Below are 26,252 nucleotides of genomic sequence, written 5' to 3' on the forward strand. Positions count from 1 at the left end.
GGGGGGCGGGGCATGGTGAGGGGCGGGGCACAGTGGAGGGGATCCTTTTTGACACTCAGTTCACATCGATGGGAATCCTGGAGTATGCGCTAACGCTAGTGGCTAATGCTAGCGGCTAACGCTAGCAGCTAGCGGCTCTGCCCAGCCAGAGGTCAGCAGGTCGAGTCCCGGTGTCTCCGCGGGGGACGAGACGAGACGGACACCCAGACACTTATTGCTTTGTTACCTTTGTCCGCTGGCGATCGGCCGTCACCCCGGCAACCAGGTGGTACAAAAGAACCCTGTAACGGAACCGGAACTGAGAACGGGACGACCGAGACCGTTCTCCATGTGCTTTATGGTTCTGCCGATGTGCTTCTCACGTTCCGTCCCCGAGAGCGGAACGTTGTTCTCCTGCAGGCCTCGGTTCTCGTCTCACCGCCGGTTCAACGGAAGAACCGGTTCTTCACGGATCATAGTGAAAGTAGAACTGTTTCAGTAGAACCCAGCTGGAGAACCCAGCAAACGTCCCAGCAGCTTCCAAAATTCTACAGGAATGATTTGTTCTGCCAGGACCTCGGTTCTCCACAATGTTCATGCTGTGTGATGATGTGGACAGGTAGGCTGAATCCCATTTCACCCCTTAGCCCCTCCCCCTTGGCCCTACCCCTCATTTTGCGCGTTCACGTGGAGGGTAGGAGTGTCCCGATGGAGGGGTCGGGCCAAGGAGGGCCAGTCCCCCCTCCAACAGGAGATTCTCCAGAGGCTCACTCCAAACGGAGGGGTATGATCCAGTGGCAGCCGGTGGCGAGGGGCGCTTGTTCTGTCAGCCTCGACCATGACTGGCGGGCGGGGTTAATTCACTTCTGCATTGACGGGAGCGCTCGTTTCCACACCTGCGCATTCCAGGCGCATTCCGAACACAACAGATCGACGATTATTTTCAATAAACTGGTTTCTTCAACACCGCCCGCCTGGAATGCACGGGTGGGAAACGAGCGCCCCCACCAATGCAGATGTGGACTAACCCCGCCCGCCAGTCATGGTCCAGGCGAACAAAACAAGCGCCCCTCTCCACCGGCCGCCACTGGATGAAAGATTTCTCAGAAAGCCTTCCAAGATCGGCAAGATGGCGGTGTCCGCAACGAAAGAAGTTCCTAATGTCAGTATTCTGTCCATTCATAAAGCTTTAAAATGTAAGAAAAACATTCTTCTTCGGCAAACTATTGTCGCATCTGTCGCATCGGCAGCGGCGACTACTGATGACATACGCGATTGTCGAAGGAGTGTTCCAATTCGGAGGGTTTACTTTCTGCCCCACCCCTCAGCACTCCGCGGGGGGGGGGGGGGCTAGACAGAGAAATGGGACTGGGCCTTAGTGGCAGGAGACACAGGGTGGACATGTTAGAGGGCAAAGGTCAACGGGAGAGGACAGGAAGAGGACAGCTTCTCAAAGGACGACTTGGACAGAGGTTCTTCAGTTCCTATCACAAAACCTTCATTATTTTCTTTTTCAAACAATCAACCTTCAAGGAGCCTGAAGGGACGGGTGGAGGAGTGAAGGTGGAGGAGTGAAGGTGGAGGAGTGAAGGTGGAGGAGTGAGTCGAACAGCTTCTGGTTAATTCATACAGCTGATGGAGGCTTCAGATGACTGACAGGTGGAGCTGATGCTGACGGAGAAGAGCTGGGATCAGTGTGTGTGTGTGTGTGTGTGTGTGTGTGTGTGTGTGGAACAGGAAGTGCTATTTGGTAGAATTTGCTGGTTGTGCTCTTGTTCACTTGTAGCCTGGTAACCCAGCCCCGCCCACTGCACATCTGGACTGAGGAGCTGGGTGGAGCTGGATGGTGCTGGGTGTAGTTGGGTGGAGCAGGGGTGGAGCAGGTGGAGCAGGGGTGGAGCAGGTGGAGCAAGGGTGGAGCAGCTGGGGACGGAGCAGTGTGACGGAGGAGCCAATCAGCATTGCTGTTTTGTGTTTTCAAGTTTCTTCGGTGAATTCCGGCAGCAGAACCGAAGTGCCGCCATCACTGCAGAGCTTCAGACATGGCAGACGCTACGGAGAGGAACACAGCCGCCGGCCCACAGCTCCAGGCAGACCACCAAGAACTCCAACAGTCACCAGAACCAGTCAGAACCGGTGAGGTTCTACCAGGAAGGACGTTCTGCTGCCTCTGCTTGTCGAGAAGCTGGAGCTAAGGAGCTAAAGCTAACCCTCAGAGAAGCTAGAGCTAAGGAGCTAAAGCTAACCCTCAGAGAAGCTACAGCTAAGGAGCTAAAGCTAACCCTCAGAGAAGCTAGAGCTAAGGAGCTAAAGCTAACCCTCAGAGAAGCTAGAGCTAAGGAGCTAAAGCTAACCCTCAGAGAAGCTAGAGCTAAGGAGCTAAAGCTAACCCTCAGAGAAGCTACAGCTAAGGAGCTAAAGCTAACCCTCAGAGAAGCTAGAGCTAAGGAGCTAAAGCTAACCCTCAGAGAAGCTAGAGCTAAGGAGCTAAAGCTAACCCTCAGAGAAGCTAGAGCTAAGGAGCTAAAGCTAACCCTCAGAGAAGCTACAGCTAAGGAGCTAAAGCTAACCCTCAGAGAAGCTAGAGCTAAGGAGCTAAAGCTAACCCTCAGAGAAGCTAAAGCTAAGGAGCTAAAGCTAAGCCGTAAAGAAGCTAACACATGTCGATAACGGATTGTTTTGAAGCGCTGATTGGCTGAAGTGCCTGTCAGTCAGAGGACACGCCCCCTGCTGGGCAGGGCTGGTTTACCAGGCTCTTGTTTACCCATAATGCTCTGCTTCCTATGGCTGCTCTCCTGCGGATCGGTTGTGGTTGTGTGAGCAGTATGTGTTCGGGTCAGAGGAGAACATGTGAGGTTCCACAGAAACCGGGACAGAACGCTGCGTTCCGAGAGGAACCCTGCAGGGGAACGGTGGTTCTCACGTCGGGGACATTGTGCTTCATGTGGACGGGTCCTCTCGGAGTGTCTGTCTTTGGGGGGACGTCGTGACGATCCATCTTCCAGAGGGGGGAACTAGGACCTTGGAATGTTCTAATATCTAGAAAATGGCAGTAACATCTGGGGACGGAGAACACCGAAAGAGAACCTGCTGGTTTCACCGACGATACAAATGCTTCACACAGAGGCGAGGAACGTCGAGGTGGAGAACGTCAAGGTGAGAACATCGAGGTGGAGAACGTGGCATTGAGATGAACCTGCTCAGGATGGAGGAACCAGAGACCACCACTTCCTGACCTCTGACCCCACACCTGCACTAACCAGGACAGCATGTTGGGAGAGGAACGTTCTGTTGGTTCTGTTGTCTCAACACCCACTCTGATGTTCTGATCTCTGATTGGCCAAGAGAAGCTCAGAGGAACACAAGAAGTAGGAAAAAAAGATCAGACGACGGAACATGGAGGGAACCGCTCTGAGGACGGGTTCTTCATGAAACCAGGGACTGAAGTTCTAAATGTTCTGTGAAGACCGGAGGACCTGAGAACCTGCTGCCACGAATCCCTCATTCTAGACACACGGTGACATCACGGTGACATCACAGCGACATCACGGTGACATCACGGTGACATCACAGCGACATCATGGTGACATCACGGTGACATCACAGCGACATCATGGTGACATCACAGCGACATCATGGCTAAATCACGGCAACATCATGGTGATATCATGGTGACATCACGGTGACATCATGGCGACATCATGGCAACATCATAGTGACATCACGGTGACATTACAGGTTCTCACAGACATCAGACCTGCCGACACACAGTCTGGATGGCCACGCCCACTTTCAGTGACGGCCAATGGAATAGTGGATTGGGTGTTCTTCAGGGATGAGCGGACGCCGGCGCCTGGTATTTACAGATGGAGGTGGTGGCGGGGGTGGGGGCGGAGGGGGCGTGGCCCCAACCCCTACTGCAGCACCTGGCCGCGCGTCTCCGGCAGCCGGAGCGCCAGGAAGCTGCCGGCCGCCAGCGCGCCCGAGGCAAACAGGATGGGAACCGCCTTGGTGACGCCCACGAACGACGTAAAGATGCTGATGCCCAGAACCGCCGCCAGCTTACACAGAGCGTTGAGGAACCCGAACGCCGTGGTTCTGCAAGAACAGAGGGAGTAGGAGAGCCGCTCAGCGTTCCACGGTCCTGACAGTCATCCTGCGGTTCTACTGGAGGAAACATTCTACGGGTCTAATGAGGAAATATAATGTACAGTCAAGCAGAACGCTACGGGGGACGCCACCCTAGCTCCGCCCACCCTCCATACATCATTTGTATGAAAATGCCACTTGGACGGAGGCATTGTGTGTCTGCCGCCATCTCGGTTCCTCCAGCAGGTTCCACCCACCTCTTGTCAGACGGGTACAGTTCCACAGTCAGCACGTCCAGCGCGTTCCAGGAGGCGATGCTGATTCCTCCGAACAGGCAGAGCAGAGCGATCATGGCCGACTCGCTGTTGCCGAACGACAGGAAGAAGCAGCTGACGCAGGAGATGACGCTGGAACCCGCTGGGAACGGAAGACAGGAACCCGTCATGGCGGCGGAGCGGCGGCGGGGGGAAGCCGTCGACGTCCTACCTAGCATCCTCAGCCGTCCGATCTTGTCCATCAGCAGCGCGGAGACGATGTTCCCCGGGAGAACGGCCAGGGTTCCCAGGAAGCTGACGAAGTACACCATGTAGGCGTTGTTCTCGTCGCTGACGTCGCTCAGCAGGCAGCCCTCCTTGTTATGCAGGAAGGTGCTGTTGATGAGCCGAGAGTTGACCAGCCGGTCTTTAAACAGATCTGGGGGGAGGAGGAAGATGCTCTATAATCTGACACTAGAGGAGGAAGATGCTCTATAATCTGACACTAGAGGAGGAAGATGCTCTATAATCTGACACTAGAGGAGGAAGATGCTCTATAATCTGACACTAGAGGAGGAAGATGCTCTATAATCTGACACTCGAGGAGGAAGATGCTCTATAATCTGACACTAGAGGAGGAAGATGCTCTATAATCTGACACTAGAGGAGGAAGATGCTCTATAATCTGATACTAGAGGAGGAAAATGCTCTATAATCTGACACTAGAGGAGGAAGATGCTCTATAATCTGATACTAGAGGAGGAAGATGCTCTATAATCTGACACTAGAGGAGGAAGATGCTCTATAATCTGACGCTAGAGGAGGAAGATGCTCTATAATCTGACGCTAGAGGAGGAAGATGCTCTATAATCTGACACTAGAGGAGGAAGATGCTCTATAATCTGACACTCGAGGAGGAAGATGCTCTATAATCTGACACTCGAGGAGGAAGATGCTCTATAATCTGGTGCTACAGGAGGAAGATGCTCTATAATCTGACGCTAGAGGAGGAAGATGCTCTATAATCTGACGCTAGAGGAGGAAGATGCTCTATAATCTGGTGCTAGAGGAGGAAGATGCTCTATAATCTGACACTAGAGGAGGAAGATGCTCTATAATCTGACACAAGAGGAGGAAGATGCTCTATAATCTGGTGCTAGAGGAGGAAGATGCTCTATAATCTGACACTAGAGGAGGAAGATGCTCTGTAATCTGACACTAGAGGAGGAAGATGCTCTGTAATCTGACACTAGAGGAGGAAGATGCTCTATAATCTGGTGCTAGAGGAGGAAGATGCTCTATAATCTGACACTAGAGGAAGAAGATGCTCTGTAATCTGACACTAGACGAGGAAGATGCTCTATAATCTGGTGGTAGAGGAGGAAGATGCTCTATAATCTGGTGGTAGAGGAGGAAGATGCTCTATAACCTGACGCTAGAGGAGGAAGATGCTCTATAATCTGACACTAGAGGAGGAAGATGCTCTATAATCTGACGCTAGAGGAGGAAGATGCTCTATAATCTGGTGGTAGAGGAGGAAGATGCTCTATAATCTGACACTAGAGGAGGAAGATGCTCTGTAATCTGACACTAGAGGAGGAAGATGCTCTGTAATCTGACACTAGAGGAGGAAGATGCTCTATAATCTGGTGCTAGAGGAGGAAGATGCTCTATAATCTGACACTAGAGGAGGAAGATGCTCTATAATCTGGTGCTAGAGGAGGAAGATGCTCTATAATCTGGTGCTAGAGGAGGAAGATGCTCTATAATCTGGTGCTAGAGGAGGAAGATGGTCTTCTCTGCTGGCGGGGTTCCGGCTGGTTCTGGTCTTGGTACCTGTGTTGTAGAACAGAGTGGCGATGAAGGTGCAGTTCTTGAAGAAGGTGCTGCTGGACGTGATGTCCTCGAAGCGGCACTCCTCAAACAGCGAGTCCTCGAACACCATGGACCTCATCTTCAAGTTCATGAACCTGCCGGGTGGGGGGGACCAGAACCCAGCAGAGGAACCCAAACAAGGTTCTGTCAGTTGGAGCAGGAGGAACAGGTTCTGACCCAGGCTGGTCTGCCTGGACCACTCAGAACCCTGCTGGCGCTCTCTGGTGGACGGATTAGGATGTTCTAGACCTGGACATGGTCCCATTCAGCCTCAGAACCGTCTCGGGACCACGTGGGTCGGTTCTTCAGCTGGAGAGGATTAGCTCAGCTGTTCTCTCTGTTCCTCCCTGGACCACCTAGAACCCCTCCCTGGACCGCCGAAGACCCCTCTGCGGTCCACGTTGGACAGGTACATAAACAGTGCTGGACTTGTCCAAACACGGCTTGCAGACCAAGTGGACCAGGCGGACCAGGAGGACCAGGAGGACCAGGAGGACCAGATGACAGTTACATTACAGTTACTTATTATATCCAGACTGAAGCAAACTGAGTTACTTGAATTGACTTTTGACAAACGAGCTCATCAGCCCTGCAGTCCGTGCACGCACGCACACACACACACACACACACACACACACACACACACACACACACACACACACACACACACACACACACACACACACACACACACAGTGCACTGGCAGGCTCACTCCACACACACTGACCTGCTCACGCTCACACTCACACATGCACTAACGTGCACAGTTCTCAGGGTTCCGTCCTCGGCCGACAGAAGGTTCTAGAGACGTTCTGAGAGGCGACCGGATCTGTTCCGGTTCCTCGGTGAGCAGAGCGTTTGATGTGGAACGTTCCGCAGCAGCAGAACCATAAACCCACGTTCTAAGATAAAGCTGACGTTCTCTCATGTGTCCAGTTTCTTCACTGCGTTTACAGGGAACCGTTCTTTAGGTGGAACCAACATGTCATTCCGTCAGTGTTCCACCTGGAGAACATGCAGAACGTGGAGAACGTGGAGAACATGCAGAACATGCAGAACGTGGAGAACATGCAGAACGTGAAGAACGTGGAGAACATGCAGAACATGCAGAACGTGGAGAACATGCAGAACGTGGAGAACATGCAGAACGTGGAGAACGTGGAGAACGTGCAGAACGTGGAGAACGTGGAGAACGTGGAGAACGTGCAGACTCACTTGTCGTTGAAGTACTCGCCCTGCTTGTGGACCTGGTTCTCCAGCGTGAAGTTGAAGGTGACGTGCTCCACCTTCTCCCGGAGGAAGACCCGGGTCCGGGACCGGTACTCCTGCTTCTGCAGGAACTTGATCATGTCGGGGAACCAGACCGTCAGGCCGTAGTAGCTGCAGCGGAACCGGGACAGAACCCAGTCAGGACCGCCGACCCAGAACCCTCCCCGTCTCCACCTGATCCAGCCAGAACCGGTTCACAGCGCCGGTCCTGGACCCTTCAGGGCCGATCCTCAGAGACCCTCCCAGACCCTGGAGGATCCTCACAGACCCTGACAGACCCTGGAGGATCCTCACAGACCCTGACAGACCCTGGTGGATCCTCACAGACCGGGGCGTGTTCCCCCCGCTGGGCGGAGCCAGGACCCTCTCTGGAAGTGTGAGTTGGTAAAGCAGCCTCCTCCTCAGTCCCTGCAGGGAGTTCTCCCCGTCCAACCAAAAGGGCGTCAAACCAGACAGAAGCAGGTCGGGTTGATTAGAAGAATCAACGGTTTGTTCTTCTGCTGCAGGAAAGTCAAACGACTCCAAACACTCTCTGACCGGAGCGGCTCCGGGTTGCCAGATTGGGCGGGTTTCTGCCAAATCAAGCTTCTTTTTTGAACACGGGGGACGGGTTGATGAAATGATGATGTGTTTATGAGGAGTTTTTTATTGTAAAAATAAGGTTTTAACGTGCATTTTCAACCCAGATGGCGGTTTGTTCTGCTTTCTGTTGAGTTAAACGGGTTTCATATTGTTTACGGGGGACAGCGACAGATCTGGCAACCTCCTCCAGCGGACTGCAGAGGCACCAGGCGGTGAATCACAGAGCTGCGCTGGTTCCATTCTGTAGACGGAACGCAGCCAGAACGGTTGTACGTGACTTTTCTGCAGGCCGTACAAAGCGCTGACTTTCAGGAGGAAGACAGACTCTCCTCTCCGCCGTGCGCGACGTGGCGCTCAGAACAACAGTTCGTGTCGTGCGCTACGGAAGCCTCACACGGACAAAAGTGCACGTGGCTGCGCTCCGTCTACGGAACGGAATCACCGCAGCGCTGTCTGCGGTGTGTCTGCGGTCGGCTGCAGGAGGTTGCCAGATCTGTCGCTGTCCCCGTGAACAATATGAAACCCGTTTAACGCAACAGAAAGCAGAACAAAGACCCGACGCTCCAGAGGGACAGCTTCATGTCCGCCACGGAAATATTTCACAAGTCCATCTGGGTAGCCGCTCTTCTGATTTGATTTCAGAGGCAGGACCTCCAAAACAATCCGTAGCTGGTGATTGGACGACCGTTCTGATTGACACGCGACACACTGACCACAGACCAATCGGCATCCAGCCGCGGTGTGACGGCGCTCTGCGCTGCTGAGAAGCAGCAGACGTCGTTTCCTGACAACAAGCCTTGAAGTGATGCTCTGTGCTCGTCTTTCACAGAAGAAACTGAGTCTCTTTCTGATGAAGCTGCAGATGTCGCCGTGTCCACGGAGATCGCTCCGCATGCCGCCGTTGTTTTCACACTTTCATGCGCTTCCCGCTGTCGTCACGTCTTCTCGTCACGTCCGCTCCTCCCGCAGCTCCGCCTCTTTCCCCTGATTGGACCGGTGAGATTTTAACAGAGTGAAACGTTTGGTCTGAGGAGCGCTGCAAGATGGATCTGCAGGATTTAGGACCTGAATCAGGCCCGTCTGCTGTGCAGGGTCAGAACAAACCGCCACCTGGGTTGAAAATGCACGTTAAAACTAGTGATGCACTGAAAATTCGGCCACCGAAAATTTTCGGCCAAAAATGACTCAAAAGTGTATTTTCGGCTTTCGGCCGAAAGAAAAAAATCACTGAAACAACACGGCCGAAAAAAATGGTGATGACGTGGCGGGTGATGCTAAAGCAAACCTTTCAATGCCTCATGTCTGCTGTATTAATGCCTCAAATCAGGTTTTAAACTTTTCACAGTGCGCATTTGCGCAGCGTCACCTCTCACACTCCGCGCACTCGTGTCCCTGACAAACATGCACACACACACCAACACACACAAAATTGATGTATTACTGGCCGTCGATAATAATCAAGAACATATTAAAATGAGTAAAATAAGTCTCCCCGGCTGCTGCAGGACGGACCCCCCCCCACACGGTCCGTCCTCACCCTGCTCAGTTGATTCTGAGACTGCAGGCTCCACAGGACAAAGGTTTTCATTCAGAAATATGTTCGTTGTAAAATAAATTTTTGGAAACGAGAAATACATGGTTTGCTGTGCTTTGATGGAGGATACCTGAATCTGTAACTGGCTCCTCTGGAGACACAGAATGCTTTGTAATATTATGTGTGTCATTGTTAGGACCTTATTTGTTTCAGAAAATCATACAAGACACGTATTTAGGAAAAGTCAAAGAACTAGAGGACAGGGGAATTATTTTTAACAGATTTATTTGAATTATAAAAACCCAAACGGTCTGTCAGACCGTCTTGGCTGTTGGTCACCGATGTCCATCCAGCTAGTGAAGTCCCCCATCGCTCCCGGCGGCCCGGCGGGCGGGCTGTCGGCCGGTGGCCGGCCGCTACCGGCGTCCCGGCCAGCCGCTCCCGGCGTCCCGGCAGTCGGCCGGCGGCCGGCCGCTCCCGGCGTCCCGGCAGTCGGCCAGCGGCCGGCCGCTCCCGGCGTCCCGGCAGTCGACCGGCCGCTCCCGGCGTCCCGGCCAGCCGCTCCCGGTGTCCCGGCAGTCGGCCGGCGGCCGGCCGCTCCCGGCGTCCCGGCAGTCGGCCGGCCGCTCCCGGCGTCCCGGCTGGCCGCTCTCGGCGGCACAGCGTGCGGACTGCCAGCCGCGGGCCGTGCTCTCCGGTCGGGAGACTGGAGGACATACTGTGACTGACGGGTTGGAGGTGGGGGCCGGTGTTGTTTGCCGTTCTGTTTGAAGTGGCTAGCTTAGCTACAGCAAGCAGAGGTTGTTTGCTCATGTGATCACGTCGCAACGAATTATGGGAAGCGTAGTCAAGACAACGGACTGACAACCGGGTGGTCTTTATTACCGTATTTTCTGCAAAAAAGGCGCACCACATTATAAGGTGCACTGTTGGGTTTTGAGAAAGTTCGAGGCTTTTATGTGCGCCTTAGAGCGTTAAACGCCACAGACAGGAACTGTTCCTGTCCCGTCCTCATTGGATGCAGTGATTAATCCGATGAACCTGATCATCCCTGAAGAATATCCCTGAGGAATATGGGCTAATAATTATTCATTTCTTTCGGTCTTTCGGCTTTAGTTTCCTCATTTTTCGGTTTCAGTTTCGGCCAAGAATTTTCATTTCGGTGCATCCCTAGTTAAAACCTTATTTTTACAATAAAAAACTCCTCATAAACACATCATCATTTCATCAACCCGTCCCCCGTGTTCAAAAAAGAAGCTTGATTTGGCAGAAACCCGCCCAATCTGGCAACCCGGAGCCGCTCCGGTCAGAGAGTGTTTGGAGTCGTTTGACTTTCCTGCAGCAGAAGAACAAACCGTTGATTCTTCTAATCAACCCGACCTGCTTCTGTCTGGTTTGACGCCCTTTTGGTTGGACGGGGAGAACTCCCTGCAGGGACTGAGGAGGAGGCTGCTTTACCAACTCACACTTCCAGAGAGGGTCCTGGCTCCGCCCAGCGGGGGGAACACGCCCTCAGACAGACCCTGATGGACCCGGATGAATCCTGAGAGACCCCGAGAGACCCTGACAGACCCTGAAAGACACCGAGAGACCCCGAGAGACCCTGACAGACCCTGGTGGACCCTGGGGACCCTGGGGACCCTCCCTCACAGCAGCGACCCACCTGAAGGACATGGAGAACCAGACGGCCATCATCATGTAGGTGGTCCGGCGGTACTCTGGAGAGAAGACGGTCTGGAAGTTACTCCACACCTGCACGCACACACACACACACACACACAGCTTGAGCCGGAATCTTGAGGATTTATTTAACTGATTTTAAGATTTTTCTTCTTTTTTTCTTTTTTCTTAAATTTTTATTGAATACATTTCCAAGAACTGTTCTGCTCCGGTTCTCCTGCTGCGGTTCTCCTGCTCTGGTTCTGCTGGGTTCTGCTGGGTTCTGGCTCACCTGGTGGAACAGGGAGGTGAGTTTGACCCTCCACTTCTCGTGCCAGGCGGCGTTGTCCCCCAGCTGGACCAGCTCGTCCAGCTGCTGGACGGTTTTGATCGTCGTCACCTGGAGGAAGACGAGCCAATCAGCTGGCGGCCAGCATTAGCATGAGCGTTAGCATTAGCATGAGCATAAGCATCTTTCTCAGGGCAGTGTGTGTGTGTGTGTGTGTGTGTGTGTGGTGCTCACGGAGAACACTCTCTCGGGGAAGCCCTTGGCTCTCATGTTGGTGTCGTGGACCTGCTTCAGGATCATCCAGGCCTCGTCGTGCTTCCCGTTCTGGAACCAGATACACACTGCTGAGCCGGGAATGTGTGTGTGTGTGTGTGTGTGTGTGTGTGTGTGTGTGTGTGTGTGTGTGTGTGTGTGTGTGTGTGTGTGAAGCCCCTTTCCCTCTGTCCACTAAACCGGTTTAAACCCGCCCGGCTCCTCCTGGCAGGGTACAGGGTTTAGTCCGCATTCTGACCCGGGTCCTTCTACCTGCACCGACCCGGGTTTTAACAGCTCAGTTTCTCTCGGCTTCTGTGGGCGGGGCTCACCTGAGAGCTGATGAGATGACGTCGATGCAGCGCGGCTACGTTAGCGCGCTAGCTGTTGTCTCTGGACACAGCAGAGATTTCCTTCAGGACGACCAGCCCTGCAGGACAGGAGACCGGAGAGCTTCCCCTGATCCGGGAAGAGGAGACTCGTCTACAGCTAACGGGACTGAGCTCCAGTCCATTGTTTACTTTCGCTTTGCTCCGTCGTGCTGATGATGTCATCAACGTGGGACGGCATCAGCGCGGGAAAACAGCCTGCAGGCTGTCAGACCGGGTCTGCAGGCAGTGAGCAACGACTCAGTGCCGAGTGTCGCCGGCGTTCTGTCGAAATGTGCCTCCATTACGTCATCTGATGGTGCAGTGCTAACGCTAGCTTAACGTCACGGCGCAGTGCTAGCCAAACGCACGTGTCAAACTTCTTGATGATATAAGTGGATTTCTAGCATTTCTTTCAAGAACATTATTGTGACATTATACGTTTAATCAGCCTTTATGAGCAGTAAAACGGTATAAAATATCAACGTATGAATAGAAATCTCCCAGCCGTGGATCTGTGCCTCTGCGCCTCACCTGGGAACCTTTTCCCCACTGAATCCAGCTGGATGTTGTGTTTTCTGTTGGTTATCGTCAATATTTTATACCGTTTTACTGCTAATGAAGACTGATTCAACACATCACAATGTTCAATGTTCTTGAAAAAAAAGCTAGAAATCTTTGTCTATCATGAAGCTTTATCAGCAGTAAAACGGTACAAAATATTGACAAAAACCAACAAAACACACCGTCCAGCTGGATCCAGCGGGGAGAGGTTCTCACGTCACGTGAGGCGGCGAGGCACAGATCCACGGCTGGGGGTTTGACTGGCAGTCCTTTAATGCACAGCTCCACGTCTCAGCGAGCACGGCGTCATGGAGGCACGCTTCCACACAACAGCGGCCCACTCCACAGGCACAGTGGGAAAGGGGGAGTGTGTGTGTGTGTGTGTGTGTGTGTGTGTGTGTGTGTGTGTGTGTGTGTACCTCCAGGTAGAAGCGGGGGCTCTCAGGCATGGTGGTCAGAGCAGAGATGGCGGCCACCGAGGGGAAGGCACAGACCAGGACGAAGACCCTCCAGCTGTGGAACTGGTAGGCGGAGCCCATCTGGAAGCTCCAGCCTGGAGGACGGGGGACGGGGGGACAGGACCGGCGGGGGGGTGGGGGGACGGGGGGACAGGACCGGGGGGGGACGGGGGGAGAGGACCGGGCGGGGGGGTTAAAGACCTTTCTAAAGCAGGATTCAGAATCAAGTCACAGCGTCTGTTTGATCCCAGTGAAAGACGGACAGAGGTTCCCCAGTCCTCCCGGTTCCCCAGTCCTCCCGGTTCCCCAGTCCTCCTGGTTCCCCAGTCCTCCTGGTTCCTCAGTCCTCCCGGTTCCCCGGTCCTCCCAGTTCCCCGGTTCCCCAGTCCTCCCGGTTCCCCGGTCCTCCCGGTTCCCCGGTCCTCCCGGTCCTCCCGGTTCCCCGGTCCTCCCGGTTCCCCGGTCCTCCCGGTTCCCCGGCCCCCGCTCACCGTAGTGGGGGATGATGGCCCAGGCCATGGCCGAGGCGTAGATCCCTCCGATCATCCAGAACATGCAGAGCCAGCTCAGGTGCTCTCCGCGCTTCTCCTGCGCCAGGAACTCCGAGTAGTAGGAGAAGACGATGGGAATCGAACCGCCGATCCTGCAGAGGACGGAGCAACCCGCTGCCGCACCCCCGGTCTGACACATGAGCCCCAAGCCCCCCCCCCCAAAGCCCCGGTCTCGGTCTCACCCCACGCCCGACGCCAGGCGGCAGAACAGGAAGGACACGTAGCCCTGGACGAAGGACGAGAAGAAGGCGAAGACGCTGTTGATGGACAGAGAGATGAGCAGCGTCTGGCGCCGGCCGATCCGGTCCGCCAGGCCCCCCCACACGAACGCCCCCACCATCATGCCCAGGTACACGATCAGACCTGGAGGGGGAGGAGCCAGAGGGAGGGAGGAGCCAGAGAGAGAGGGAGGAGCCAGAGAGAGAAGGAGGAGCCAGAGAGAGAGGGAGGAGCCAGAGAGAGAAGGAGGAGCCAGAGAGAGAGGGAGGAGCCAGAGAGAGAAGGAGGAGCCAGAGGGAGGGAGGAGTCAGAGAGAGAGGGAGGAGCCAGAGAGAGAGGGAGGAGCCAGAGAGAGAGGGAGGAGCCAGAGAGAGAAGGAGGAGCCAGAGGGAGGGAGGAGTCAGAGAGAGAGGGAGGAGTCAGAGAGAGAGGGAGGAGCCAGAGAGAGAGGGAGGAGTCAGAAAGAGGGAGGAGTCAGAAAGAGAGGGAGGAGTCAGAGAGAGAGGGAGGAGTCAGTTTCTTGTTTTCATGGAAACATGTTTAAAGCCATGTAGTTCTCCTGTTGGTCCACTAGTTGGTTCTGGTGTTCCATGTTATCATTCAATGCAGCTTCATTTATAAAGAACCAATCAGAACACTGATCCACAAGAACCAGGCTCAGAGGAGAACCCTGCAGAACCAGGCTCAGAGGAGAACCCTGCAGAACCAGGCTCAGAGGAGAACCCTGCAGAACCAGGCTCAGAGGAGAACCCTGCAGAACCAGGCTCAGAGGAGAACCCTGCAGAACCAGGCTCAGAGGAGGAGAACCCTGCAGAACCAGGGTCAGAGGAGGAGAACCCTGCAGAACCAGGCTCAGAGGAGAACCCTGCAGAACCAGGCTCAGAGGAGAACCCTGCAGAACCAGGCTCAGAGGAGAACCCTGTAGAACCAGGCTCAGAGGAGGAGAACCCTGCAGAACCAGAGGATGGAGGAATGATGGGAAGCAGTGAGCTGAGAGGCTCTTCAGCATGAGTCAGGGGAGTTATGTAACACACACACACACACACACACACACACACACACACACACACACACACACACACAGTGAGGTGATGACTGGCTGCAAACAGGAATCAGGAATTAGAAAAGTCAAAGAAGCAGAAGAACAGAAAACGTTTCTACTGGAGAGAAGAGGTCAGGAGGTCAGGAGGTCAGGAGGTCAGGAGGTCAGGAGGTCAGGAGCCACAGCTGGTAGAAAACTGGGGGGGGGTCACCATGGGGGGCTGGCTGGCAGTGCCTCTCTGTTCTTCAGTTTGTGGGTGGAGCATGTCGTGGCGGTTCCTCCTCTGGCTCCTGGTTCTCTCGGGGTTCCACGGTTTGAGGCAGATATGTGGGCGGAGCCAAAGGAGCCGCGCCAGTAAAACAGAAACAATGTGTCAGTTTCCACGAATGCGCCTCTGTTCCTGCGGCCGAGCAGCCGCTCTGAACACGGGGAGTGTGGCGTTTCCATGACAACCAGGCAGAAGTTGGCGTAAAACCAGAACAGCAGCCTTGCTAACGGTGAACACTGCAGCGCGTCACGCATTCCGCTCTTTTGTCTCGCCTCACGCCACACATCGTATTTTTCACGTTGAAAAAACACCGGTAAACGTGTCTGGAGCGCCGCCGCTGCCGAGCCGGGAGGAGCCAAACACTCTGCGAGCCTGTCGCGGCCCTGTCAATCAAACAAGGGAAGGGGCGGGGCTACAATCGAACAGCAACCAATGGAATTACAGCATTGTTATCAGGCGTCTGCTGGAGAGCGAGCGGCAGAGCCTTTCTCCCTCCCGTCATTCTGATGTGGTCACTGGGCTCAGCCGCGACGGCAGCCTGTGAGGCTCAGAAAGGACCAGGATCTGGACTGCGGGTCCAGCTGAAGCCGGGCGCTTTCACACATCTGCCGCACTGAGACCAGGTCCACCCAGACCAGGTCCACCCAGGCCACTCCCAGACCAGGTCCGTCCAGACCAGGTCCGTCCAGACCAGGTCCACCCAGACCAGGTCCACCCAGACCAGGTCCACCCAGGCCACTCCCAGACCAGGTCCGTCCAGACCAGGTCCACCCAGACCAGGTCCACCCAGGCCACTCCCAGACCAGGTCCACCCAGACCAGGTCCACCCAGACCAGGTCCACCCAGGCCACTCCCAGACCAGGTCCACCCAGACCAGGTCCACCCATACTGCTCACAGACCAGGTCCACCCAGGCCGCTCCCAGACCAGGTCCACCCAGGCCGCTCCCAGACCAGGTCCACCCAGACCAGGTCCACCCATACTGCTCACAGACCAGGTCCACCCAGACCGCTCCCAGACCAGGTCCACCAGGCCGCTCCCAGACCAGGTCCACCCAGACCAGGTCCACCCATACTGCTCACAGACCAGGTCCACCCAGACCGCTCCCAGACCAGGTCCACCCAGACCAGGTCCACCCATACTGCTCACAGACCAGGTCCACCCAGGCCGCTCCCAGACCAGGTCCACCCAGGCCGCTCCCAGACCAGGTCCACCCAGACCGCTCCCAGACCAGGTCCACCCAGACCGCTCCCAGACCAGGTCCACCCAGGCCGCTCCCAGACCCCCCATTCAGCCGCTCTCGGGGCGGGCGAGTTAGAGCAACAGCTGTAACAAGTGGTGCTTTCACACCGACCCGGTCCGCCGTGCTCGGTCCAGAACTCTGTGAGGTCCAGCTCCAGTGGGGAGGTGTGAGAACCCCCTGAGGCGTCCACTGGGCAGGTTCTGGATGTTTCCTCCTGGATGGTGTCTTTGACTTTTGACCCTCCAGCCTCAGGACGTTGGACTTGGGGTGTGTGTGTGTGTGTGTGGGTGTGTGTGTGTGTGTGTGTGTGTGTGTGTGTGTGTGTGTGTGTGTGGGGGGGGGGGGGGGGTCCACTCTTCCCCTCATTCAATACCGGTAAATAACCGGGAGGATCAAACAAGCCTCTCACTTACCTGTCAATCAAAACAGGAAAGGGGCGGGACTAAAGTAGCGCAACAACCAATGAAAAAAAGCATTGTTATCACGTGTTAATACTGCTTTTTTTCATTGGTTGTTGCACAACCACAACACTACAACACTACACTACACCATTACACTACACACCATTACACTACACTACACCATTACACTACACTACACCATTACACTACACACCATTACACTACACACCATTACACTACACACCATTACACTACACTACACCATTACACTACACACCATTACACTACACTACACCATTACACTACACACCATTACACTACACACCATTACACTACACTACACCATTACACTACACCACACCACTTAAAACACCCGGTCTGGATCCTCCCTCTTCTCTCACTTCCGTCCTGTCTCTCCCTGCCTTGTTTGTCCAAACTGATGGAGAAGCCTGTTTTCTCGCAGCTTCTCTCTCACCGTAATTCTCAGGGCATTGTGGACACATTTCAGTCGGGCTTCAGGTGGAGACGCAGCACCAGTCTGCTGCCGAGGGTCCACAATGACATCCTGGCAGCTCCAGACAACAGAAGTTCTGTTGTCTTGGTGTTGCTGGCGCTAACGGCGGCCTGTGAGACCGAGGATCGTACCATCCTCAGTTCCAGACTTCAGCACACTGTAGGCCTGCAGGGGGCGGTTCTCAACTGGTTCTCCTCTTCTCTCTCAAACAGATCTTTTGCGGTACATATAAATGAGTTTGCGTCTTCTGTTGCTCCTCTCTCGTCTGGAGTGCCTCAAGGCTCTATTCTTGGTCCCTTTCTGTTTTCATTATATATGCTGCCGCTTGGTCGACTCATCTCCAGTCACAACATCCAATTTCATTTTTATGCGGACGATCTCCAGATTTATCTTCCAGTTATCCATAACGATCGCTCTGCGCTACACCCTCTCAAAAACTGTCTCCACACCATCAAACAGTGGCTGTCCCAGAACTTCCTTCATTTGAACGAGGAAAAGACTGAATACATCCTCTTCAGTCCTGACCCAACCCGCCGTTCCACAGATTTTGGTTCATCCACTCCTCAGTTTGACTCTGCTGTCAGGAATCTGGGTGTGATTTTTGACAATGCTCTTGACTGTGAAAAGCAGATCGTTCAGTTGTGAGGGCGGGCTTTTTCCAACTGAGGCTTCTGAGCAGAGTCCAGCCATTCCTGTCCGGGCAGATTTAGAGGAGGCCGCTCATGCTTTCATCAGCTCAAGGCTTCACTGTTGTAACGGCCTTTACGCTGGACTGAATCACTCACTCCTCCATAAACTCCAGTTGGTTCAGAACGCAGCAGCTCGTCTCATCTCCTACTCCTCAAAATACTCACACATTAGTGAGTCCTTAGTGGGTCCTTCAAGCTCTCCACTGGCTTCCGGTGCAGTTTCCAGTCCAGTACAAGATGCTGTCGTTTGTGTTTATGGCTATAAATGGGCATGCCCCCCCCACATCTCAGAGCTGTTGGAAATTTATCAACCTTCCAGGACACTACGCTCCTCGAGCCACACCTCCTTCGTTGTCCCCAGGGCGAGATATAGAAAGTTCGGTGACCGCTCTTTTCTGTTCTTGGCCCGAAGCTCTGGAACTCTTCCTCTGCCTTTACAGTCTGTCACTGAACTTAAAGCCATACTTCAACATTGTGGCAAACTGGCCCATTGAGCTCAACTCCTCAGTCATCAGAGCAGCAGACTGACTGTTTCTGTGAGGCGAGCTGTTGTTTATCCAGAGGAGAGTCAGGAAGGTTTTCAGGACGGACACAATGGAAGTGGACGGTATTTTTGTTCCCCCTCGTCAAACTCATCAAATACACAATCCAACAACCCCAAAACACTTTGGTGGACACGTTATAATCCACACATTCACTACGCTGTGGAATATTGATGCAAAATGACCAGATTGAGTTGTTTATGTGAAGATTGCTGAGACGGAACTACTTACTAAACATGGCGTCTGGGCGTAGTGATTTAGAAAAGGAAAAGTAGTTCCCAGTATTTGCTTCAGTGTCGTAACGCTACAATATTATTTGTTGGTGTTCCACAGCGTAGTGAATGTGTGGATCATAACGTGTCCACCAAAGTGTTTGGGGGTTGTTGGATTGTGTATTTGATGAGTTTGACGAGGGGGAACAAAAATACCGTCCACTTCCATTGTGTCCGTCCCGAAAACCTTCCTGACTCACCTCTGGATAAACAACAGCTCGCCTCACAGAAACAGTCAGTCTGCTGCTCTGATGACTGAGGAGTTGAGCTCAATGGGCCCATTTGCCAAAATGTTGAAGTGTGGCTTTAAAGGTGCATTAAGGAGTTTTACAACCTTAAAAATACTTATTTTCCACCATAAATATGTTCCACATTTTTAATGCTGTGTCCAATGTGTCCTGACAGATTCATCACCAGAACCTCTAACAGGCTAAACTGTCACTTGAAAGTCACAGTGCCGGTCCGGCTCCAGAGTTTTTTTGGGGAGAATTTGAAAGGAATGACGTAATGCACGCTCCAGCTGGTTAGGTTTCGTTTTGTCCGCCATTACTCCGCCAGATGCTTAGTGAGCAACAACTGAGCAGGATCTTCCAGGAAGTCAGAACAGACTGGCTTCTAGCACTGCAGCTCCACACAGACTCCACCAGGGAGAAGACACTGACATCTTACTGGAGCGCTGCTAAACGAGCGAGGAAGGAGTTCCCCTCTTCCGTGCACGCGAGCCACAGGGACGAGTTTTTCACTAAGCTGCATTACGCCCAAGGCCTGCAGGGGGCGCTGTTTCGCATAAAACGTGAAAACTCCTCAAGGCACCTTTAAAGTTTTTCATGTCGTCTGAAAACTCACTTATTTCGTTTAGCGTTTGACATTTAGCGCCTTTTAGAACTGTGTGTTTCTTGAAGTGTTTTTACTTATTTATTTCATTTTACTCTGTTCAGCACCTTGTGCTCCTTTTGGTGGATGGACGGCGCTTTAGAAATAAAATCAGATCAACTGAACACTACACTACACCATTACACGAAACTACACCACAACACAACATCACTACACCACACTACTACACTACACTACAACACGACACTACACACTACGACACTCCACTACACTACAACACGACACACCATTACACTACACCACAACACTACACTACACCATTACACTACACTACACCACAACACTACATCACTACACTACAGCACTACAACCAAGAGATGGTGTAGCCTCCACCCACACACCTTCCACTCCACCGTGACCATAGTCCTCCTGTAAGTCTGCAGGTCAGGGTGTCTTCAGGACGTGGACTGACCGTCTCTCCGTCCCTCTGTCCCTCCGTCCCTGCTGTCCCTCCGTCCCTCTGTCCCTCCATCCCTCTGTCCCTCCGTCCCTCCATCCCTCCGTCCCTCTGTCCCTCTGTTCCTCTGTCCCTGCATCCCTCTGTCCCTCCATCCCTCCGTCCCTCCAGACGCTGACACCATGAGGAGACACTGCTTCTGCCAGAACCTCAGAGGAACGTTCAGAACCTCCAGAACCAAACTCAAACCTCCTGACCAGAACCGACCAGCTCCCCACCGCCAGGAGGCAGAGGAAGATGCTCTATAGCCTGATTCTAGAGGAGGAAGATGCTCTATAGTCTGATTCCAGAGGAGGAAGATGCTCTACAGTCTGATTCTAGAGGAGGAAGATGCTCTACAGTCTGATTCTAGAGGAGGAAGATGCTCTATAGTCTGATTCTAGAGGAGGAAGATGCTCTACAGTCTGATTCTAGAGGAGGAAGATGCTCTATAGTCTGATTCTAGAGGAGGAAGATGCTCTATAGTCTGATTCCAGAGGAGGAAGATGCTCTACAGTCTGATTCTAGAGGAGGAAGATGCTCTATAGTCTGATTCCAGAGGAGGAAGATGCTCTACAGTCTGATTCTAGAGGAGGAAGATGCTCTACAGTCTGATTCTAGAGGAGGAAGATGCTCTACAGTCTGATTCTAGAGGAGGAAGATGCTCTACAGTCTGATTCTAGAGGAGGAAGATGCTCTACAGTCTGATTCTAGAGGAGGAAGATGCTCTATAGCCTGATTCTAGAGGAGGAAGATGCTCTATAGTCTGATTCTAGAGGAGGAAGATGCTCTACAGTCTGATTCTAGAGGAGGAAGATGCTCTACAGTCTGATTCTAGAGGAGGAAGATGCTCTACAGTCTGATTCTAGAGGAGGAAGATGCTCTATAGTCTGATTCTAGAGGAGGAAGATGCTCTACAGTCTGATTCTAGAGGAGGAAGATGCTCTATAGTCTGATTCTAGAGGAGGAAGATGCTCTATAGTCTGATTCCAGAGGAGGAAGATGCTCTACAGTCTGATTCTAGAGGAGGAAGATGCTCTATAGTCTGATTCCAGAGGAGGAAGATGCTCTACAGTCTGATTCTAGAGGAGGAAGATGCTCTACAGTCTGATTCTAGAGGAGGAAGATGCTCTACAGTCTGATTCTAGAGGAGGAAGATGCTCTATAGTCTGATTCTAGAGGAGGAAGATGCTCTACAGTCTGATTCTAGAGGAGGAAGATGCTCTATAGCCTGATTCTAGAGGAGGAAGATGCTCTATAGTCTGATTCTAGAGGAGGAAGATGCTCTACAGTCTGATTCTAGAGGAGGAAGATGCTCTACAGTCTGATTCTAGAGGAGGAAGATGCTCTACAGTCTGATTCTAGAGGAGGAAGATGCTCTATAGTCTGATTCTAGAGGAGGAAGATGCTCTACAGTCTGATTCTAGAGGAGGAAGATGCTCTACAGTCTGATTCTAGAGGAGGAAGATGCTCTACAGTCTGATTCTAGAGGAGGAAGATGCTCTATAGTCTGATTCTAGAGGAGGAAGATGCTCTATAGCCTGATTCCAGAGGAGGAAGATGCTCTATAGTCTGATTCCAGAGGAGGAAGATGCTCTATAGTCTGATTCTAGAGGAGGAAGATGCTCTATAGTCTGATTCTAGAGGAGGAAGATGCTCTATAGTCTGATTCCAGAGGAGGAAGATGCTCTATAGTCTGATTCTAGAGGAGGAAGATGCTCTATAGTCTGATTCTAGAGGAGGAAGATGCTCTATAGTCTGATTCTAGAGGAGGAAGATGCTCTATAGTCTGATTCCAGAGGAGGAAGATGCTCTATAGTCTGATTCTAGAGGAGGAAGATGCTCTATAGTCTGATTCTAGAGGAGGAAGATGCTCTATAGTCTGATTCTAGAGGAGGAAGATGCTCTATAGTCTGATTCCAGAGGAGGAAGATGCTCTATAGTCTGATTCCAGAGGAGGAAGATGCTCTATAGTCTGATTCTAGAGGAGGAAGATGCTCTGTAGTCTGATTCTAGAGGAGGAAGATGCTCTATAGCCTGATTCCAGAGGAGGAAGATGCTCTATAGTCTGATTCCAGAGGAGGAAGATGCTCTATAGTCTGATTCTAGAGGAGGAAGATGCTCTATAGCCCGATTCTAGAGGAGGAAGATGCTCTATAGTCTGATTCCAGAGGAGGAAGATGCTCTATAGTCTGATTCCAGAGGAGGAAGATGCTCTATAGTCTGATTCCAGAGGAGGAAGATGCTCTATAGTCTGATTCTAGAGGAGGAAGATGCTCTATAGTCTGATTCCAGAGGAGGAAGATGCTCTATAGCCTGATTCCAGAGGAGGAAGATGCTCTATAATCTGGTGCTAGAGGAGGAAGATGCTCTATAGTCTGATTCCAGAGGAGGAAGATGCTCTATAGCCTGATTCCAGAGGAGGAAGATGCTCTATAATCTGGTGCTAGAGGAGGAAGATGCTCTATAGCCTGATTCCAGAGGAGGAAGATGCTCTATAGTCTGATTCCAGAGGAGGAAGATGCTCTATAGTCTGATTCCAGAGGAGGAAGATGCTCTATAGCCTGATTCTAGAGAAGGAAGATGCTCTATAGTCTGTGTATGCTCTGTATAGTCTGGAATCTTACCCAGCATGCCCTTGTTGGGTTCAGACAGACACATGTCCTTCTCGGCGCTGGGCAGCACGAAGCCGACCACGAAGATCTCCACGCCGTCCGCCATGAGCGCCAGGCCCAGCACGAAGTAGAGCGTCCACTGGAACTTGCCGTGGCCGCACTCCTGCAGGATGACCTCGTACTGCTGCGCCAGCTCCTCCTGGTCCTTCCTGCGCTCGCCCTCCAACGCCGCCGGGTCCCTGAGGCGCGGTGCCGGCACGCCGGCGGCGCCGCCCGCCTTGCCCGCCTCTGCGCGGGGGATGCCCTGGTACTCGCCCTCGTAGATCTCGTCGTCCTCGTCGTGGCCCTCGGTGGAGTCGCTGTGGGCGTCGCCGTCGTCGGCCCGGCCGTCGTCGCGGTAGTAGCCGCCGTCGTTGCCCGGCGCGCCGCCGTAGTCGTCGTCGTCGTCATCTTCCTCCTCGAAGCGCTTGTAGGAGCGCCGGGTGTACTCGTCCGCCATCTTGTCCACGCCGCGGCCCACCTTCTTCCCCACCTGCTTCTTGGCCACCTTGGCGATGTCCTTGGCGCCGCGGATAAAGTCGGCGCGGCCGTCGCGGTAGCGCCCGTCGTCGTCCATGGCGGAGGCTGGATGGAGGCGGGCGGAGGCTGCTCAGAGGTGGGAGGATGTGGGTGTCGGCGGGTGGAGGTGGAGCTCGGCGGCTGTGAGGAGGGATCAGCAGCGGTTCAGGATCTTGAGCCGCCGGACGCCAAATCCTGCAAACAGAGAGACTGGGGTCAGGCTGGGGTCAGGCTGGGGTCAGGCTGGGGTCAAGCTGGGGTCAGACTGGGGTCCTGTAGGAACATCATCAGGAACTCCATAAACTTCACTGTTCTGTAGATGATCCACAGATCTACTGATCTAGAACCCAGAGAACCAACAGGAGAACCAGCAGGAGAACCAACAGGAGAACCAGCAGGAGAACCAGCAGGAGAACCAGCAGGAGAACCAGCAGGAGAACCAGCAGGAGAACCAGCAGGAGAACCAGCAGAGAACATGAGCTTCTCTCCACTGGTTCCTGTTAAATCTAGAACAGAATCTAAAATCCTCCTCTGACCCGAGAACACTCTGAAGAACCAGGAACCATCAGAACCTCCAGAGCTGTTAGTCCCAGACCAGTTCTCAGAGTGCTGGTCTGCAGAGGTTCCTAGGTTCTCCAACAGTAGAACCGGAGCAGAGCTTTCAGCCACCAGGATCCTGTCATGTGGAACCAGCTTCAGTCTGGGAGGAACTTTCTCTCTGGGGGGGTTCTCCCCCTCTCAGCCTGGTTCTGCAGGGTTCTCCCCCTCTCAGCCTGGTTCTGCAGGGTTCTCCCCCTCTCAGCCTGGTTCTGCAGGGTTCTCCTCTGGGCCTGGTTCTGCAGGGTTCTCCCAATCTGGGCCTGGTTCTGCAGGGTTCTCCTCTGAGCCTGGTTCTGGAGGGTTCTCCCAATCTGGACCTGATTCTGCAGGGTTCTCCTAATCTGGGCCTGATTCTGCAGGGTTCTCCCAATCTGGGCCTGGTTCTGCAGGGTTCTCCTCTGAGCCTGGTTCTGCAGGGTTCTCCCAATCTGGGCCTGATTCTGCAGGGTTCTCCCAATCTGGGCCTGGTTCTGCAGGGTTCTCCCAATCTGGGCCTGGTTCTGCAGGGTTCTCCTCTGGGCCTGGTTCTGCAGGGTTCTCCCAATCTGGGCCTGATTCTGCAGGGTTCTCCCAATCTGGGCCTGGTTCTGCAGGGTTCTCCTCTGAGCCTGGTTCTGCAGGGTTCTCCCAATCTGGGCCTGGTTCTGCAGGGTTCTCCCAATCTGGGCCTGGTTCTGCAGGGTTCTCCTCTGAGCCTGGTTCTGCAGGGTTCTCCCAATCTGGGCCTGGTTCTGCAGGGTTCTCCCAATCTGGGCCTGGTTCTGCAGGGTTCTCCTCCTCTGGGCCTGGTTCTGCAGGGTTCTCCTCCTCTGGGCCTGGTTCTGCAGGGTTCTCCTCTGGGCCTGGTTCTGCAGGGTTCTCCTCCTCTGGGCCTGGTTCTGCAGGGTTCTGCTCTAAACCTGGTTCTTGGGTGTTCTCTGTCAAGGGTCTTTAATGACTCTTGTAATCGGCACTTTATAAAGCTGATTCAATTCAATGACTGACATCCACAGCAGGAGAAGTACTGCTCATCCATCCACCCATCCATCCACCCACCCATCCACCCATCCATCCATCCGTCCATCCTCCATCCGTCCATCCATCCATCCATCCATCCTCCATCCGTCCATCCATCCATCTGTCCATCCATCCATCCGTCCATCTATCATCCATCCATCATCCATCCGTCCATCCATCCATCTGTCCATCCATCATCCATCCGTCCATCCATCCATCTGTCCATCCATCCATCTATCATCCATCCATCATCCATCCATCCATCCATCCATCCATCCGTCCATCCATCCATCCGTCCATCTATCATCCATCCATCATCCATCCGTCCATCCATCCATCCATCCGTCCATCCATACATCCGTCCATCTATCATCCATCCATCATCCATCCGTCCATCCGTCCATCTATCATCCATCCATCATCCATCCGTCCATCCATCCATCCATCCGTCCATCCATCCATCCATCCATCTATCATCCATCCATCATCCATCCGTCCATCCATCCATCCATCCGTCCATCCATACATCCGTCCATCTATCATCCATCCATCATCCATCCGTCCATCCGTCCATCTATCATCCATCCATCATCCATCCGTCCATCCATCCATCCATCCGTCCATCCATCCATCCGTCCATCTATCATCCATCCATCATCCATCCGTCCATCCATCCATCCATCCGTCCATCCATCCATCCATCCGTCCATCCATCCATCTGTCCATCTATCATCCATCCGTCCATCCATCTCCACCTCCTCTGGGATGGTCTGCAGTCCAGCAGGAGTCACATCAGCTCTCCTGCTCCCCCTGGAGGACAGACCAGGTCAAACACTGACTTCAGCCTCTGAAGCCATTCTAGATCCGAGAGGAGTCAGACCTGGTCCTGGACCTGAGACCTGCAGTCAGGCTGGATCCTGGATCCTGGACCTGAGACCTGCAGTCAGGCTGGATCCTGGATCCTGGACCTGAGACCTGCAGTCAGACTGGATCCTGGACCAAAAAGCTGGTCTGGTTCCTTTCATGCTGAAGGAACAGGAAGTTGCTGCAGTCCTTCCTGCCTGGATGTGGTGCTGCCCCCTGCTGGGCTGTCAGGCTCACAGCAGACCTGGTCCCTCCTGGTTCCACAGATCCTGCCTCAGCGCCTGAGTTCTGAAAACCACCTTCAAACACGAACTGCCTGCAGCAGACTCCATAGTCCCCCACAGTCCTCCAGAGTCCTCCACAGTCCTCCATACTC

At 53.4% G+C, this 26,252-nt stretch overlaps 1 protein-coding gene across 1 annotated transcript; it reads right to left on the reverse strand.

Annotated features, from left to right (window-relative positions):
* Positions 1-3,879: 3,879 nt before the first annotated feature.
* On the reverse strand, positions 3,880-23,506 carry sv2a (synaptic vesicle glycoprotein 2A). Its single transcript, XM_030103604.1, has 12 exons — positions 22,871-23,506; positions 13,907-14,087; positions 13,665-13,816; positions 13,135-13,268; positions 11,766-11,855; positions 11,535-11,642; positions 11,247-11,335; positions 7,414-7,578; positions 6,159-6,292; positions 4,555-4,761; positions 4,326-4,485; positions 3,880-4,077 (listed from the first exon to the last, which is right to left on the reverse strand). The coding sequence occupies exons 1-12, from the start codon at positions 23,472-23,474 to the stop codon at positions 3,894-3,896; spliced, it is 2,208 nt and encodes a 735-aa protein (XP_029959464.1). The 5' UTR covers positions 23,475-23,506; the 3' UTR covers positions 3,880-3,893.
* Positions 23,507-26,252: the final 2,746 nt, after the last annotated feature.

The sequence above is a fragment of the Salarias fasciatus genome, chromosome 11 (assembly GCF_902148845.1).
Source record: "Salarias fasciatus chromosome 11, fSalaFa1.1, whole genome shotgun sequence".
Lineage (NCBI taxonomy): Eukaryota > Metazoa > Chordata > Actinopteri > Blenniiformes > Blenniidae > Salarias > Salarias fasciatus.

What these genes read in the sequence shown, in the direction of transcription:
- sv2a (XM_030103604.1), bottom strand. Translation starts at nt 23,474, where the DNA reads ATGGACGACGACGGGCGCTACCGCGACGGCCGCGCCGACTTTATCCGC. An exon ending in TCCCCGAGAGAGTGTTCTCC is followed by an intron (nt 11,643 to 11,765) that starts GTGAGCACCACA and finishes GTCTTCCTCCAG; the next exon opens with GTGACGACGATCAAAACCGT. An exon ending in TGGTTCTCCATGTCCTTCAG is followed by an intron (nt 7,579 to 11,246) that starts GTGGGTCGCTGC and finishes GTTCCGCTGCAG; the next exon opens with CTACTACGGCCTGACGGTCT.